This window comes from Mya arenaria, chromosome 13 (assembly GCF_026914265.1).
Source record: "Mya arenaria isolate MELC-2E11 chromosome 13, ASM2691426v1".
NCBI lineage: Eukaryota > Metazoa > Mollusca > Bivalvia > Myida > Myidae > Mya > Mya arenaria.
Window position 1 is genome coordinate 64,259,745 of NC_069134.1, and position 18,990 is coordinate 64,278,734.

At 33.9% G+C, this 18,990-nt stretch overlaps 1 protein-coding gene across 2 annotated transcripts; it reads right to left on the reverse strand.

Moving 5' to 3' along the window:
• Positions 1 to 5,093: 5,093 nt before the first annotated feature.
• On the reverse strand, positions 5,094 to 15,058 carry LOC128213120 (uncharacterized). Of its 2 annotated transcripts, none has more exons than XM_052918649.1 (2): positions 14,939 to 15,058; positions 5,094 to 8,027 (listed from the first exon to the last, which is right to left on the reverse strand). In XM_052918649.1, the coding sequence occupies exon 2, from the start codon at positions 8,022 to 8,024 to the stop codon at positions 5,883 to 5,885; it is 2,142 nt and encodes a 713-aa protein (XP_052774609.1). In that variant the 5' UTR covers positions 8,025 to 8,027; positions 14,939 to 15,058; the 3' UTR covers positions 5,094 to 5,882. The 2 variants fall into 2 exon arrangements, with proteins under 2 accessions (XP_052774609.1, XP_052774611.1); XM_052918651.1 differs by lacking the exon at positions 14,939 to 15,058 and adding an exon at positions 11,672 to 12,765.
• Between the last annotated feature and the right edge of the window lie 3,932 nt (positions 15,059 to 18,990).

Sequence of the window (18,990 nt, forward strand, 5' to 3'; positions counted from 1 at the left end):
TCAAAATATGATAATGCAGGTGAATACTTTGCGTTTGTTTTCAAAGCTTCAATTTCACTTAAAACATCTGACAATTCATACAGTTTACTTGGTTCTTTCGGAGAAATTGGCGGAAACTTATCCAATTTGCCCAATACCGACTGGTGCACTTTTTCTATAGCGCCATATTGTTCATTTAGACATTCCCAGACTCTCTGAAGCCCAATGGCTGCATCGTGGGAGTATGCCGACCGAATGCTAGTCGCGAATTTCCTGGATTCTGATCCCAGCCACTTTACTAATAAGTCCAACTCTTCGACAGGAGACACGCCAATTTCGTTGCAAACACTTTCAAATGTGTTTTTCCACGCTTGAAAATTCTCCGTTTTGTCATCGAAGTAAGTAATTCTTGATATCAAAAGCTCTTTTCTCAGGAAGAGCCTTGTCAAGTCATTATGAATCGGTACTGGTTTTTCCACTGGATCTTCCACGTGTGTAATTGTGTCTTTTAGGAACGTGTCAATTTGCCTTTGTGGCTCATTCGGTATATGCGAAGAACATGAGATGTTATCATCATTCTCTTCCGCTTGTATTTCTGCAACAATTCGCTGTTCGCTCAAAAGCTCCAATTCTGTTTTCAAATCTCTTTGTTCCCTTTCTAATGCAGCGGCATTTACAGCTTGTCTTTCTTCTAGCCTAGATTGCTGTTTCTTAATTCAGCCTCTTTTTCAGCATACTGAAGACGCGCTAAAGCCGCTCTAGCTTTAGCTGAACTTGATGACCTCATCGAAGAAGGCTTACTTGGCGAGAACACCCTTAAATCATAACTTTGTTTTACTTCAGTTACTTTGTCTTTGAATATAGTCAGATCCCTAATACACTTGGTATGCGAAGCAGACAGTTTTTGTAATGTGTCCAATGAATCCTTAGAGTTCGTTTTTAACAGATATTCACTGTACTGCTTGTAAATGCATTAAAAATCTTCATGCTTAATAGATAGTTCTTGTTCTAATTTAGAGATGTTTATTTGTTGAAAATCTGTGTCAAATAATGCAACTAAAGAGTCCAATGCTCTTCTTTAACTCTTATCCATATCTAACACTGTTTGTTCATAAATCTCCATTGCTTTGTATGTTAACGTTCGTATTCTTCTTCCAGACATCAATTGTTGGTAGCGTTGTACCCGAATCCGGCGACGGATGACGAAGTTATTCTAGCTGCAGCGAGTTTTCTTACTATAACGACCATAACTTGTGTTGCGAAACAACCAACGCCGTTAAGTTTAACCCTTTTATTCAATCTGATGTGATTCGGTAAGAAACTGAAAAATGCAATGAAACAGTCTAAACTATATGTACATGAAATAAATTGAATGCAAAACTAATGACATAATACTGATGGAAATAAACAAAGTCAATAAAGACGTTAATATGTGTTGCTTAATAACAATTCCACTTTAATTATGCTAAGATACATTATAAAAGCTTTAAATAAGACAAAATTCTGAGAAAATATAAGGTACGAACAGTAATGAGTACGAACGAAATTAAAGAATTTTTGACAAGGTAGCCTTTAGAGAAGAAATATAACCAGCTTAATTACAGCAAAAAATACAAATTACAAGTAAAACACAATAAAAGTATTAAACTTACACTGTGAGGGCTACAGAGCAAGAATCTATGCAAGATTGTGTCGAAAACACCAAAATTTGTGAATAAGTAAGTACCATATTGCCAAAAAAGGTTACGAGCAACCATCACATTAAAATCTAAAGACAGGCAGGAGTTACACATCGTGGGGCAGGTGATTGAAACGAACAAGTGAAAAATAAGGAAACAATCTTTCCAGCACAGTGCGGTTGATCGATACTCGTCCAATTACCAAAATAGAAATGCCCTTTGTAATTACATCAGACAGAGCAAATACGTTTATGATTACATTAAATACAAGAGTTATCTTTCGTTTTTATTCACCTGTAAGAAACGTATTATACATTGCCAATACTCTGTTTTTGTGTTTCAGAATATAGATTAAAGCATGACCTCAGATAAATGCATTTACCTCATCAAACTTAAACGCACATACTAAACAAATACATTCAAACATATTTCGTAATTTAATTTAAGCACTTACCAGATGAAAATCTCTCAATTTAATGAATTATTACAGGTTGAAAAATTAAAATCGAAAGTAAGATATGCGGGATTTTCCAAAATGTTATAAATTGCTTCACAGCGAGTGATTACACAGCGCATCAGTGAAGGTGGTTTAAATATTCAGTGGCGGATCCACACATTATTCCTTAGAAAATTTATAGGAAAGGAAAAAAGGAAACACTTTTTAGATTAAAATTAAAATAGCATGAATTTTGTATTAATTCATTTGTTAATGTTGTTATTTAAATAATCGTGTATTCAGACAAAACAACTTTTTTAACATAAATCTTCTATTTTGTCTATATGTTGAGAATTTGTCTTAGCTTTGATGTCATAGCTTTTAAAGTTGATTACAACTTGGAACAATTTCTATCTAAAATGTAATAACTCGAGTTTGCTTTCGATTTCTAAGAATTCTAGTCATAAGTATTGAAGTTGAAATATGTAAACCTATCTTTCTTTGCTCAAATAATTATCTTTCTTCATGCATAATAAAAAAAATTAAAATTGAAATTTTGATGGATTAAGACACATTGAATTGTCCAAAATGCAACGTTCGCCTTCAAGTTATTTTTGAAATGCATTTATTATTTCAATCATACTTAAAATACTGATTACTATACCACTATATCAGCATATTGATACCAAAAAGCAAATTCGTTGAATTGTTATCTCCCGTCTGAGTATGAAAGGTTAATTGAATGAAATGGAATGGAAAACATGCAATACGGCTGCAGCGTTATGAACTCTCATGAACTTGAAGAGTTTGTTTGCAATTGTAGAAAAAAATATTGCATATAGTGTAGCATTTAGATTTGACCTAGTTACGCAGTTTTTGACCAAACGTTACCTAATTTTAAACTAATACAATAGTTCATCAAAGCAAACATTGTGATCAATGTTCATGGACATTTGACCAGAAATATTGCATAAATATAGGTTCTAGAGTGTTCGCAGTGTCGTGCTAAGATTTTAACCAAGTGACCTAGTTTGTAACCCAGTGGAGCCTAGTTCAAAACAAAACCAAGAATGCATAGATGCAAATACTCTGATTATGTTTCATGAAGACTGTAGCTAATATATTGCCATTATTTGTTCCCAAGATTTCTCAGGAACCTTGATTTGTCCTTATGACCTAGTTTTTGACACATGTGACCAAATTCTAAAATACTATGGGACTTTATCAAGGATAACTTTCTGTCTAAGTTGAACATGATCAGACCAATCCCTGAAGTTTTTTTAACAATTCATTAGGCCTAACGGCGCCTCTGGTGTTTTTTACCGTTGTTTGTATAACATAGTTGATGCCATTTGATAATGCCCTATTTTGTAAACGGCGACACTGTTACGACTATATACAAGTACAACGACATACGTACTTTATCCGATTACCAATAATTAAACATCAAGAAAACATCAACATCAAGATGTTCAAACAACCACAAAAGAAACAACCACATTGGCATATTACTTGTGCGAAAACTTATCAAATACATACAATTAAAAGTTTCTTCGACCTCCTGCATTCACTTTCTTTAACCGAAACCATTTTTTTATTCCACAAAACTATAACAATTACTCCTTCATTAGCCAAAAAGAACAGAGAGTTTTCAAGAACCCATTTTTAGATCAAATACATAAGTTTTTAACGTATAATGTTTAAAAAATATATTTGTTTGTTCAGTATTTTACCATATCTTGAATACATAATGGGTTCAGTTTTAACATATAAACATGATTTGAAATTAAAAAAACCCTGAGAAAATGAAAGATTTATTGTAAATGGCCTTACAAATATTTTTAACACTTACCATAAACACAAAATTAATTGCATAGAACATGAGTTCACGGCACGAATTGAATAGCATAACAAGTAATCAAAAATACTGATAGCACCGTTAAAATTTGTCTCTTTATACATGTTTTCATTCAGTGATGTGATTGACATGGGAACTGAAGTTCTGACCCCATTTTGGCAGGGCTTTGGGGTCCGCTGAAAATTTGACTTAATTTTGAGGTCATAGCCGCGAAGAGTTGATAATGTTTGGAAAAAAAACATTTATTTAATTCTTAGAGTTGATATTGAAAATATGCATTGGTTAAGATTAGCCAGTAAAGCTCCCTTTTAATGTGTTCAGATAATTGGTTTAATGCAAAATAAAACGAACACTCACCTTGCATGAATTAAAACACATTGATTGATTTAAAATGCAACTTTCTTAATCTTTCAAGTTAAGGGAGGCTACTACAGCGAAACGAAGTCAGAAGTTACAGAATTTACTTTTATAAGGAAAATAAGAAGATAACATTGTATATATCTTAGCAAAATTAACAAATTGCTAATACGAACACAATTGTTAAATGTCACATCGTAAAAAAACAACAACAAATAACGGTACCTATTTTAAGAATATACACTAATCGTAACGCGACCATTCTAACAAATTGAATATTCGTAGGATTATTTGAAGACAATTATAGGCAGAATAGGAAATTCTTGAGACAATCGCTATTTCTATCGATGGCGCGAATTCGCCGTCTTCTTTGTATTGGCGAGCCGCTCATGTTTATGACCATTTTAATGTATGAACTTCGAAATGACAATCATCTAGTTGTTTAGTAGATAGATTGGAAGAGTTCTCTGCTTCGTGCTTATCCTCATGTTTCTTTGAAGAACCATGTTCCTGAATAATTAAATGCTTCTGGAGGGTGAGTAAAGTCAGATGATTTTATGTATTTAATATTTTATATAAAAGTTGACATATTTTACCAGATTTTGTCATGCTATTTTTAGCAAAACAAAAGTAGTTCTGAGACTTCACACGGTACTCGAATGATACGGAATCAGAAAACGACAGTATGGTGATACGGTTTTTTCAATACGGCGTACTGTATTTTCATTATTTCATATGGAAAAGGAAATTGATAGGCATATAATAAAATAATATATCATAAAAATCTCATTACTTGTTTATATTTCACTCTCATTTGTTTACATTTTATTTTTTATTCCAACTGTGCTTTTACTGAGTTTATAGCACATGCAATTCGACGATTGCATTAAGAACACCTAGCATATACACGTGTTACAGTTTCAGAAGAGGCAGAGCCCTACGACACTGGTGATAGACAGCATAAGGTTGACAAGAACAAAAACAGACCAATATTATTATACTGTTCAGCACTTACTTTGTAAAAAAGCTACTGGATTAAGAAGGTGCATTTAACTCAATAGTAAATGAAGTGTGCTTTAAATGTCTACATGAATATTTAAACTACATACTGAGTGTTTTCGCCATGTTTCTCCACAAAAAGACACATGCGCACGTAACTGTATACTGTCAAGATATGTATAGCATATTTTAGAAAACAATGCCATAGATAATGAGTTTAAATGTGCTTTCGTGAAAAAGAATAATTCTGCTTGTAATATGAAATCGTTCATCATACATGTTAAAGAACATAACATGGATGACATAACGTGGACAATTGGAAATCCACTTAACGCTACAATATTTGCTATATTCACTCTGATTGTTTTATCCTATCACATAATTATACATCATTACAAATCATTATAAATGCTGTTCAACGTATGCCCCATCCCTTTGAACATAGTCTTAACCAACTGTCGTTAAGGTTATGTACATGTATTCCATGATATCATCATGCTGTGTTGTTCAGCATTATCTACATGTGAAATATGTCTCATTTGATATGAAGGCATATAAGCCTCTGCTGAGGCAATCACTCAGTCATTTTTTGGATTAGTTTGTTTAGAATAATCGCCATGTGCCACCTTGCAGCGTTGTTGTAGGGAAACAGCCTTATTGATCTAGAGTAACACTGATAGGCTAGGTCCTGTCTGTTCTCCATTTCGTTACAGTGACCCAATATATTGTATGCTGTCTCGATATGACCATGCCAATTTCCTTTATCCTGAAGATAGTCAGAAAGTTTCCTTATTGCTGAACTTTTTTTGTCATGTTGTCCAAGTTTCCTGTATGAGACGTACTGCAAGTAGTAGAGAAAAGGAACAGATTCAAAAATTGCACAGTCCATTTCACCATAATCAATTTTCCGTCGTTGATCGTCTGCACGTGTGAAAGATTTATACATCTCGTACACCACATGTTTGGGTACACAGTGTAGTTCCTGACGGACAAACGTGACACTGGGTGCAACTGATGTCTTAACAATCTCTGACACCGGCATGTCAAGCGCTTTGCTAAGAAATGTGAACGTAGGTCTGAATGTGTCTCTTTTTTGTAAACTAAACTGCCACACGTCATCATGCAGAAACCCTTCAATGTCTTCTAACACTGCTGCAGCTCTTTCATACTGCCTATCGCAGTACAACATGGCGGAGAATTTCAATCTGCCGGAAGATAAATCGAAGTCCATATGTTTTTGGAATTGCGCGCTTATCTCTTCTGTGATATCTTGATGTGAGGCAATGCAAACTGAAGCCTGGACTGAGGCTAAGAGAATATTCAAAGATTTGATCAACATGGAAAATGCATCCCTGGTGAACTCCTCCTCAGTGTCTCTTATGAATGAATGGCATGTCTTTTCCACTTTACTATATCTGATGTTCAGCTCCGAGGCACTTTCCTTTATTGGACCTCCCAAGTTGAATGATAAGTGGCAGAACTTATTTAGAAGTACTCCTAAACAGAATCTCAGTATCTTAAGTTTATTATCATATCTTGATAGTAGGTTTACGGTATGAAGATTTGTTCCTGGCAACATTAACATTCTCTCACCCAGTCGGTCCATTTTTATGTCTACCACATACTTGCTTATGTTTTCTATCATATCTGACAACATTGCTGATAAACGAGTCAACTCAAACTTCTTCAGCTTCCCTACAAACAAGTTCACACCAGATATGGTGTAATGTGGGCAGTAATGCATCCGACACCAGCGTCTAAGCGTGGTTAAACAATAGATCACACAATGCAGCAGGTCGTTCTTTTCCCAAATATTCGGTGGATAGCTCTCTACGGTGAACATCATGACAGTCTTCATATGGTAGGTACTTAACCTGTCATCAAAATCTGGTTTGAAATAGTTTTTTCTTAATATTTTAAGGAATGTGTACACCTTCAGTTGGATAATATTTAGGTCAAATATGAGCAGTCTTTCTATAAGAGGTGTAGAAAATCTCCATTCGAGTTCAGGATGACAACTCTCAGGGTGTCCCTGATGGACAAGATATGTTGCAGTCTGCATTGCCTCTGCTAATATCGCAGGTCTGGGCCAATGCCCCGGCCGTGGTCTGCGAAATAGGTACTTGCATTCATCTGGCCGTCTTATACAGGGAAGCGCAAACACAAAATCAACATATTTACTAAAACTTATTGACGGACCTTTCTTAATATATTGGTTTCCGAAATGCGTTTTAGCCAGTGGCCTTAAGCGTGAGCTTTTAAGCAGCACCCTCCCCTCCTTGTCCACTTCTATAATATGTTTATATGAGTCTCCTTTTACAATGTTCAGTGTGACTGGCATTGGACGGTCCGGCCTAATCATCTGCAGAATGCAGTGTTGGGGCGGGGAATGCTCATTCTTTAGAACCAGGAGAGTCTCGATTCTTCCAGGCTGCCATTCAGACATTTCAAGCATTATAAGATGTTCATAGCCAAGGCACAATATATCTGCATCCGACTCCATTCCCAATGTCGTCGTGCCCTCAGTTTGGCTTCCAAAGTGGAAATAGTGAAGGCTTGAGATTCGTGAGTTAATACTGAAGGCAGTTTGATGCTTTTCAATGGTCAACCATGTCTTCCTTCTCAATTTTACCATATCCCTGTTGACCCCGATATCCCCGAGCACCTTTGACAGTTTCAGGGACATCGCTTGTTTTCCCTCAAGATCACGGTCCATTTGCTGTAACACAAAATAGTAACTTATACGAGGTTTGACCCAGGATAAGAAGTTTATGCAGAAATTAATATACATTATAACGTGATTCTTCTTTATAATGTGTAGCGTTATTTCTTAGAAGATCTAGGAAAAGGAAAAAAGGAAACTCTTTTTAAATTAAAATTAAAATATCATGAATTTTGTATTAATTCATTTGTTATGGTTGTTATTTAAATAACCATGTATTCATCCAAAACAACTATTTTTTAAATAAATCGTCTATTTTGTCTATATGTTGAGAATTTGTCTTAGCTTTGATGTCATAGCTTTGTAAGTAGATAACAATTTGGAACAATTTCAATCTAAAACGTAATTTCGATTTCTAAGAATTGCTGGTTCATAAGTATTGAAGTTCAAACATGTAAACCTATCTTTCTTTGCTCAATAATTATCTTTCTTCGTGCAAAATAAAAGAAATAATATTGAAACTTGGATTGATTAAGACCCACTGAATTGTCCAAAATGCAACGTTCGCCTTCATTTTTTGTTGAAATGCATTTATTATTTCAATCATACTTAAAATACTGATTACTATACCACTATATCAGCATATTGATACAAAAAAAGCAAATTCGTTGAATTAATATCTCCCGACTGATTATGAAAGGTAGATGGTATGAAATGGAATGGAAAACATGCATACAAAACTCTCATGAACTTGAAGAGTTTGTTTGCAATTGATTAAAATAGAAAAAAAATATTGCATATAGTGTAACATTTAGATTTGACCTAGTTACGCAGTTTTTGACCAAACGTTACCTTATTTAAGATACAATAGTTCATCAAAGCAAACATTGTGATCAAGGTTCATGGACATTTGACCAGAAATATTGCATAAATATAGGTTCTAGAGTGTTCGCAGAGTTGTACTAAGATTTTACCCAAGTGACCTAGTTTGTAACCTAGTGAAGTTTAGTTCAAAACAAATCCTAGATTGCATAGATGCAAATACTCTGATTAAGTTTCTTGAATATTTTAGCTAATATATTGCCATTATTTGTTCCCAAGATTTCTCAGGAACCCTGATTTGTCCTTATGACCTAGTTTTTGACAAATGTGACCATTTTCTAAAATACTATGGGATTTTATCAAGGGTTACTTTCTGTCTAAGTTGAACATGATCACACCAATCATTTGCTTGACAAAAACACTATTTGACTGTTCAAAGTTTTGACTAAATGACCAAGTTTGTGACAGTCAAATTACTACCTGAATATTACTAACAGCCTGTATATTGTATAATATATAACAATAATCTTGTTTGTCCCCACAAATTATTTGAAAAATTCACTACGCCAAACGGCGCCTCTCGTGTTTTATACAGTTGTTTGTATAACATAGTTGATGCCATACATGTGATAATGCTCTATTTTGTAAACGGTTAAGATTAAATACAAGTATATGTACATACGTTCTTTATCCTGTTACCAATAATTAAACATCAAGAAAACATTAATATAAAGATGTTCAAACGAGCTGAAAATAAACAACCATATTGGCATATTACTGGTGCGAAAACTTATCACATACAATTTAATGTTTTTTCGACCTCCTGCATTCACTTTCTTTAACCGAAACCATTTTTTTATTCCACAAAACTATAACAATTACTCCTTTATTAGCCAAAAAGGACAGAACCCATTTTTAGATCAATCACACTTCTAACGAATTATGTTTAAAAATTATATTAGTTTGTTCATCAGTATTTATCCATATCTTAAATACATAATGGGTTCAGTTTTAACATATAAACATGATTTAAAATTTAAAAAAAAACACACGTTCCCTCCCCATTTTATAAAACAAGAGGCCCAAGAGGGCCTATGCTTTTCTGGCATGGTTCTTGTGGCCATTTTCAATACCGAGCATGTACGTATGAGTTATAGGCAACACATATATAGTTCACTTTTTGTGTTTGGGTTAGCTGAAAAACGCTGCATGTTCAACATCTGAGCACAGAAAGTGTTGTAAGCAGATTAGTTGTATGAACTATTTCAATATGTGCCAAGTAAAGGTAATCTGAGGGTAAAACATATTTGCTTTCAAAACTGTACTCATGGTCAAAATTTCATTTCAGTAGCTTTAAAAATAAAAAAGTTGATCAAAAGGTCAAATTCAAGGACATCTGAGGACAACATCGATGTTCGTTTGCAAAACTGTGCACATGGTCAAAGTTTAATTGCTACAGCTTTAAAAATTAAAAAGTAAGTCAAAAAAGGTGGGGCCAGCTTTTGCACAAAGGGCATAATTTCAAATGTTTTGCTAGACGGTCATCATATGATGCTCCACAACAAATATCAAAGGTATGGGCCTTGTGGTTTGAAACAAGAAGATTTTGGAAATATTTCTTAAATAAGTCTCTAGGAAACTTGTGACCCCCGGGGCAGTGCCAGTTTTAACCCAAGGGGCATAATTTGAACAACCATGGTAGTGGACCACTAAATAAAGCCTTGTTCAAAATAGCAAAGATCTGCATAGCTGTTTCAGCCAAAAAGGTTTTTAACATTTCCCGATTTAAGTATACCAAACCTGTGAACCCTGGGAGTGGCCAGTTATGACCCCAGGGGCATAATTTGAACAAACATTTACAATCAATTGTGACTTTACATGTAAACTTGGCTAAAAATAGACTTCGCTCATGTAGACTTGGCTAAAAATAGCATTTTTTTTATACTTTCAAGACCCATAAGCTAGGCATGCATTGGCGGTTTTCAGAAGGAACCGAGCTTTAATGGATATCTAAGTACTGTACAAGTTTCAACGAGATACAATCAAAACTGAAGACTGTATCATGTTCACAAGCAATTGTTTACAGACGCACATACTTTTTTATACTTTCAAGGCCCATAATCTCGGCATGCATGGGCGGATCTGGCTGGTTTTCGAAAGGAACCAAGCTCTAATGGATATCTAAATACTGTACAAGTTTCATTGGGATACAATCAAAACTGAACACTGTATCGTGTTCACAAGCAATTGTTTACAAAATAACATTTTTTATAATATCAAGGCCCATAATCTAGGCATGCAAGGGCGGATCTGACTGGTTTTCGAAAGGAACCGAGCTCGAATGGATAACTGAAGACTGTATCGTGTTCACAACAAAATTGTTTACAGATGCACGAACGCACGGACGCACGGATACACATACTACGTACACATTACCATCGCATAAGCTCTTCTGGCCTGAAAAAAATAAATATTTATTGTTCATGGCCTAACAAATATTTTAAACACTGACCATAAACACACAATAAAGTGCAAACAACATGGGTATACGGCACGAATTAAATAACATTACAAGTAATCAAAATACTGATAGCATCGTTAAAAGTTTGTCTCTTTATACATATTTCATTTAAGGTACAGTGATGTGATTGACATGGCAACTGAAGGGCTGACACCATTTTGGCAAGGGCTTTGGGGTCCGCTGAAAAAAATGACTTAATTTTGAGGTCATAGCCACGAAGAGTTGATAATGTTTGGAAAACTTTCATTTAATTCTTAGAGTTGATATTGAAAATATGCATTGGCTAAGAATAGCCAGTAAAGCCTCCTTTTAATGTGTTCAGATAATGTGTTTGATGCAAAATAAAACGAACACTCACCTTGCATGAATTAAAACACACTGATTAATTTAAAATTTTAAAATGCAACTTCCTCAATCTTTCAAATAGCCATGTTTGTATTCAGGTTTATACTGTAAAAGCAGATTACGCTTTCATTATCAGTATATCGATAATGTGAAGACATTCAAAACAATATAATACATGTACAAGGAAGTTTACAAAGGTAACCGCTAGAAAATAACTCACGGAGTAAGTTTAAAGTCAAAATCAATATTAACGAAAACTGAAATATTAATAAAGGTAGCGAATTTACGGGGGTGTCAACAAATAATACACCACCCTCTCCAAACCCCAGCGCACCACCCCTCAAATTGTCCAAATAAACCTTTGTATCCAATACATAGAACGAAAGAACATACAAAGAAAACATCCGTATATTCCATTCCAGAATAAAAATAGCGATCTTGTACTGAGGAAGACTTCCTAACCCCCTTTTCACGGGGATGGGACGCCCGGCCAAAGTAAGGTACTAAATTTGCTCTCACTCTAACGTCTTTATACATAAATTTTGTTTAATTTATTTATTTTAATCATGCAAGCTACTTACATAATCACATTAAGGGCATTAAGCCCAAGTCAATCATACAAATCTCACAACCATATAAGGCTAAGATAAAACAAACAGAAACAAAAAATCATCCCTTATAATGTTGTGGATAATATTGGAACACATTAAAATAGAGATATGCCATAAAAGCAAAATATAAAAAAAATCATGTAGGCATATAACTCATGTGTTAATCTTTTCACTATTTAATTTAAGTTAAAGGATGATTTTTTTTTTTGAGAAAAATCCCCCATTTTATAACAATACCTGTAAAACAAAAGATGAATTGCATAGCCTAACAAGTAAATTTTGAGCGCTGACCATAAACGTAATTGCAACCAATTTTATTATATACGCACAATTAAAATAGCATTCTCAAAAAATAAAATACTGAAAGCACATTTGTCTTTAATACATTGAAAATTCATGGGAAAAAAAACCCTGTTGAGATGCACAAGGCAAGGGCCAAAAGAATTGCACTATTAAAACAAGCATGTCGTGTTTGCTTGCAATATAGTCCTCATATCAAGAACCAATAGGTCAATTTCACAAGTGGCGTATATTTAGAGTATATTTACTTTGGTGTTCGTGAAACCTTTTTATTTTTTATATTTCATGTATTCCAACAAATAATACCAATTTTCACAAGATATAATAACACAGGTGAAAAAATGTAAGCACAGAAAATAACAGAAATAAAGCAGAGACGACATTGTATTTTGACAAATAATGAATAGTGATTACAACTTGCATTTTTTACACAACCAACTATGATAAATCATTTGTGTAAAAGCAGGTAAAAGACTGTGATACAAAACCAAGTTTATTGATGTAGTTCCTGTAATAATACTTCCGAAAGTTATTTATCAAAGACACTTACAATTTAAAACTTCTATAATACAGGGGAAAACAAAAACAACACCATTTTCGTGTTTGTAAAATAAAAACATCTCATATAAACAGAGACAAGCTTTGTTTGACAATTTTGACACATTTTAAACACTGCCTTTTAACTAGCAACCATTGGTGTATTAAGTATGGCGCAAACATCCCCCCAACAAACAAATTAATTAAATATATAACATCAATAAATAAGACAAAAAGAAAAGAAATCACACTCAAATATGAATAAATAATAATTTTCCAAGTGAACATTGTTATGCCTTTATCGGTTAAAAAAATAGAAATAGATACAAGACGTTGCCCTGACGTAAACTCTCCAGATTCTGTAAAATACTTAGGACTTTATACGAGGGTTCGCCCAGAATAAGTTATCTACGCAGTATTTTTTTAAGATAGTTTCTCTAATTTTTATTATCTTGTTTAAATTATTAACAACTTTATTAACAGACAGCAAATCTGTTTTATTAGATAGTATATTTTAGAATATGTCGAGAATTTCTCATAACGTTGAGGTCATAGCTTTGTAGCATTATATCATAACTCGAACAATGTCCATACGAAATTTACTTTCTCTCTTCAACATTGACAGTATATGCTGATAACACTTTCCATATCAGAACCTTGATAATACTGTTAAACAGAAATTCAGTATGCATGTGCGTTGGCGTTTTAAAAGATAGGCTCTAAGTTCTAACTACCGTCTGTTTTGATAAAACTATCTAAATATTTGTCTCCAATATCAACATCTTAAAACGGGTATTTTTATGTTACATGTGTATTATGGCATTTAATGATCCAAATAAAATTACTCCCTATGTGTATGTCTAAAGTCAATATTCATTTAAATTTTCAGTGAAATATTTATATCACTAGCGGATTTGGGGGGGGGGGGGGGGTAATATCCCACCATGGCCGCCACCCCAATCAAATCTCCATAGATAGTCAACTTTTTAAAACAAAAAAGGTGAGGGAGGGGGCGCACGTCGAAATAACTCTCCCTCTAATGCTCAATCCTTAATCTGCCCCCGAATATAAATATACTTTATGTTGATTACATAACAAATTAGTAGCGTGTAGCTATTGTTCTTGACCAACAAGTATTATTCTATTAAAAGAAGTTTTTAAAGGTATAAAAATAACACAACTTAATGGAGACTGGAAAATTGTATTAGTATAATATGTTCATTAGTTTGAGCTTTACTCAATTCAGGAGGGATTGTAAGTCTTATGTGCAAGTATTTATACTTGATGTAAGTCTAAGACTAAAATCAAAGTTGAAGAATGGCTTTTAATGCTAAATAGTTGTGTCTACTGGATCTTTATAAAAGAATGAATATCGACTCAGACAAAAATTACATAGTATTGCACATTTGAAATTCTTATGTTGTTACTTGAACCAAAGGTTAATGAGTTGTAAATTTCAAGACAATAATATTTTTACTTTTAGAAAACAAACAATCGATAAAATAAAGGCATTGCCGCATTCGAAACTTTCAGCGCCTTGATATCAAATATCGTGCGGTTGATCGTTACTCGTCCAATTTCCAAAATAGAAATGCCCTTTGTTATTACATCAGACGGAGCAAAGACGTTTATGATTACATTAAATACTCGAATTATCTTTTCGTTTTTATTCACCTGTAAGAAACGTTTTATACATTACAAATACTCTGTTATTGTGATGTAGAATATAGATTAAGGGATGTCCGCAGATATATGCATTTACCTCCAATCTTATACGCACATACTAAACAAATACATTCAAACATATTTCGTAATTTAATTTAAGCACTTACCAGATGAAAATCCCTCAATTTAATGAATCATTACAGGTTGAAAAATCAAAATCGAAAGTAAAATATTCGGGTAATTCCAGAATGTTACAAATTGCTTCACGGCGAGTGATTACACAGCGCATCAGTGGAGGTGGTTTAAATATTTGTTATCGTGGAGCACGTGACCGGTGGTTTCCAGCTTATGCAAGTATATCACCCTCCTTCGCCGATTTCTTTGCAAGAGTGAAACCAACCAGTAAACGGTAGCTGTTTACAATGAGAAGAGTCGGGTACCAGACACAACTTGGGCCCAATCTTGAAATATAACTTATGCTGATATATACTAAACAGCAGCCAATATATCGAAACGTCTTTCGTCCCTTATATCAGGATTAGGCTAAGCTCACTATGTATGTCTTTCAATAATTTGCGTAATATTTAGTAAGAGTTTTAATACTTTCGATAGTAATTGTCTTTATTATAATTGTAAAAAAAAACATTTTCAGTTATCAAAAAGTATGTTTTTCGACTTACTTAAATATTAGCTACTTAAGCCTGTTAAGCTTAAGAGGTTTCGAGAAAATGTGGCCAGAAGATTATATAAAAATAGAAATAGAGGGAAACTGCTGACGACATAGGTTAAGAAGGATTCCGAAAAGTGCTGACCATAAACAATAGACCCTACTTTTTTGCTACCTTTTTATATGAATTTAATAGTTTTTCTTTTCAATTGAATCATCAGAGGAAATCTTGATATTTCCTCTTGATTTCTTAAAAAAAACGTTCGTAAAACGTTTGTTACTTTATTAGACCGGAAAAAAAACGCTATGAACAAATTACAAACATTGACGTGATATAACCTGGTGTGACGTCACCATTTTAAAGAAAACTAATTTCGTTAATAAATGCATAGTTTATATTGTTATTCTTACTAATGGATATCATTGCAGTTTGGGATTGCAAAGGGAATTGAAAGGATCGGGTTTATAATTTGTTTTAAATTATTTCAGAGTGGCTTGGTTTTTGGAAATTAACCACTATCAGGCACGTATTTTTCAATGGCAAAATCAATGATTATTTAATTTGATCTTCAAAAATCAAGCCGCTGTGAATTATTCTGGGTACTACATTTCTGCGGTACCGGAATGGCATTGCTTTATCAGTTTGTAGAATTCGGCTCATCATTAGACTAGGTAAAACAAACAGGTAGGTCTTATGTTATTTCTACCGGAAATAGTCGTGAAGATGTGATAAAAGAACTTTACATTCACCATCATAAAATACACAATTAGTTTAATTCGTCCAGGAAAAATGTAAGTAAACACACCAAAGGTTTGCTTACTAACACATTTCCTGAACTCATTGAATACAATTGTGTATTATATTACAACTCGTAACAGACCCTATATGTATATATCGCATACGATCTGTGTATACTTACGAAGAATAGATCACATTTCAGCTAACAACACGGTCCTTTTTTCCCATACCTTACACTTTTCTTTATTTGTTGAAAGATAAAAGGACAAAGATAGATGACGTTAAACCTTATAATATACATTTTCCCACCAACCTACAATGTGTGCTTTTAAATACAATCTGCTTTCGAAAACTTGGGATTCCGCATCCAATTTCATGTTCCAAACAAGGAAAGATACGTAGAGCTTCTTAACACTTGGATTAAAAACACGTTTCATTTTCCCCGACTCAAAACTGTTTTCATAACATTTTGTTTTTTATCTGCTGCATTGCGCATGTTTAGTGATCAATGTGTACCAATCGAACACTTGCTATCGTTATACTTATAATATTACAAGGAAAATACGTTTGTTTTATTCTAGTCTGCTGATCTTACGCCTATCAGGGCCGTGGATATCTTTGTATGTACAGACCAGGCTTGGAGTGTGACGAAAAAACATTCCTTCGTGGATGCAAAAAGGGTGGCTTAATGGACCGATTCTTCCCCAGCTCAGTATCCTGATCTTTAGACGGCACTGCGATTGACAACTGAGGCAGCCTATTCCAATATCAGGCTGTGCATGATGGTCTTTCTATGAGTGCCCGTACCAACAGCTACGACGGAGAGATCCTTCTCCACGATGAGGTGAGTTAAAACGTACCTCCGCAACACCATGACCACCGAGAGGCTATCAGGCACAAGAGCTTGAAATAAACGTGGAGAAAGTTTTGATGATTTCGCCCGCCGAAAAAAGCGTCGGCTAGACTTCAAGTGACAAGACACCAGATAATACAATGGCAATAAAAGAAGAGAAAAAATCAAGAACTTCCGTAAAATTGATATCGTTGTGTACAACTCTTTAAAACATACTTACTGATCACTTCGCTCACGACACATATTTTTCGCCGTTTGTTTTCGTATTTTTCCAAATCGAAATCTACTGGGTTTGTCTACACCGTAAAGCACAGTAAGTTTCAAAGCAGAGTCGGATTATGTTCATCACGTGACGTTCACATGCTTGATAAAAACACTTCATGGCTTCCCAAAAAGGACAAACAGTGCGAGGAAGCGGAAAACTAGTGCGAAAAAACGTAGACACAGCCGACACTTTAACAGCGGTGAAAACATCGATCCATTGAAACACTGCTTAAATGATAAAATTGACAGCAAATTGGCATTAACGTCTATTGCCATGTTAGTATGTGAAGCGATCACGGGACTTGCAAGGTATTTGGAAAAAAACCTTTCGCTCTTGTTTTAAAGGGCGAAACCATTTTTGAGGAAACACTGCATTTGCCGATTTTGGGACCAGCTGGTATCTATTCTCTTTAATTTTCAAGTTTTAAACGTATTTATCAAGTTCAAGACTTCACGAACCGAGCAGAACATCCCCTTCTTATCTTATCTTATACTAAGAAAACAGTAATTCCAGCATTTTTATGGAAATTACTATTCGTATTCAATGTAAATTTGAATCTGATTTGTTGGTAGCGAAATATTTTGAACGATCTTGAAACCAGTGTTCTTATAATGAGTATTGGGAAATGTGATGTTGACTGTATTTCTATGGTCACTTATAAGTTCTGCTAAAGCCAGTGGTTGAAGGTAAAGATGTAACATATTAATGATAATGACTTAGTTATACTCTATTTACAAAGAAACTGACAAAGGTGTACAATTCTTTGTTATGAATCAAGTCTAGATCTAAATCTACTTTCGACTATATAAGAAGCCATTACCTATGCAGATTTTAAGTAGCTCTAGTTATGAAAAAATAATATAACATTGGATTGTTTAAAATAATGTTTTGACATTAAAAAGTGCAAATACTGAAAATGTTATACGCCTTATTTATACCCTTTAATGTGTACCCTTGAAGTTGCACTTGATACCCAATTTCTTCGCAAATGTTCGACGTGTGGAGGAGACACCCCTCCCCCACCAACCCCATGTTGCACATATCCGACAGTTTTTTTAATAATCCTGGTTGGGTAGAATTGTGTTTTAATAGACATTAATTGTTTTGGTTAAAAGACAATGCAAAATATGTCATTGTATCTTTATAAATTTATACAATAGAAAAACAACATACAGGACCTGATTAACAAGATTTGTGTACATACAAATACTAAATAACCATATGTTACAGCATTTTATCGTATTCATAATAAATCAAGAATGGAAGTATAACTTTCTTTGCTTTCCCATGAGTTCTTTTAAAAATATATAGCAATATTCATATAAAACAAGATTATGTTAATGGAAATATGACTTAATATTTTCATATTTCAATGTATGAGTTTAAATGATAATATTCAAATACAATTTTACAGAGATTGAGTTTAGATGTTCATCTTCAAATAGACATTAAGAGAGATTGAGTTTAGACGTTAATCCTTAAACAGACATTTAGAGAGGTTGAGTTTAGATGTTTATCTTCAAACAGACATTTAGAGTGATTGAGTTTAGATGTTTATCTTCAAACAGACATTTAGAGTGATTGAGTTTAGATGTTCATCTTCAAACAGATATTAAGAGTGATTCAGTTTAAATGATCATCTTCAAACAGACATTAAGAGAGATTGAGTTTAGATGTTAATCCTTAAACAGACAT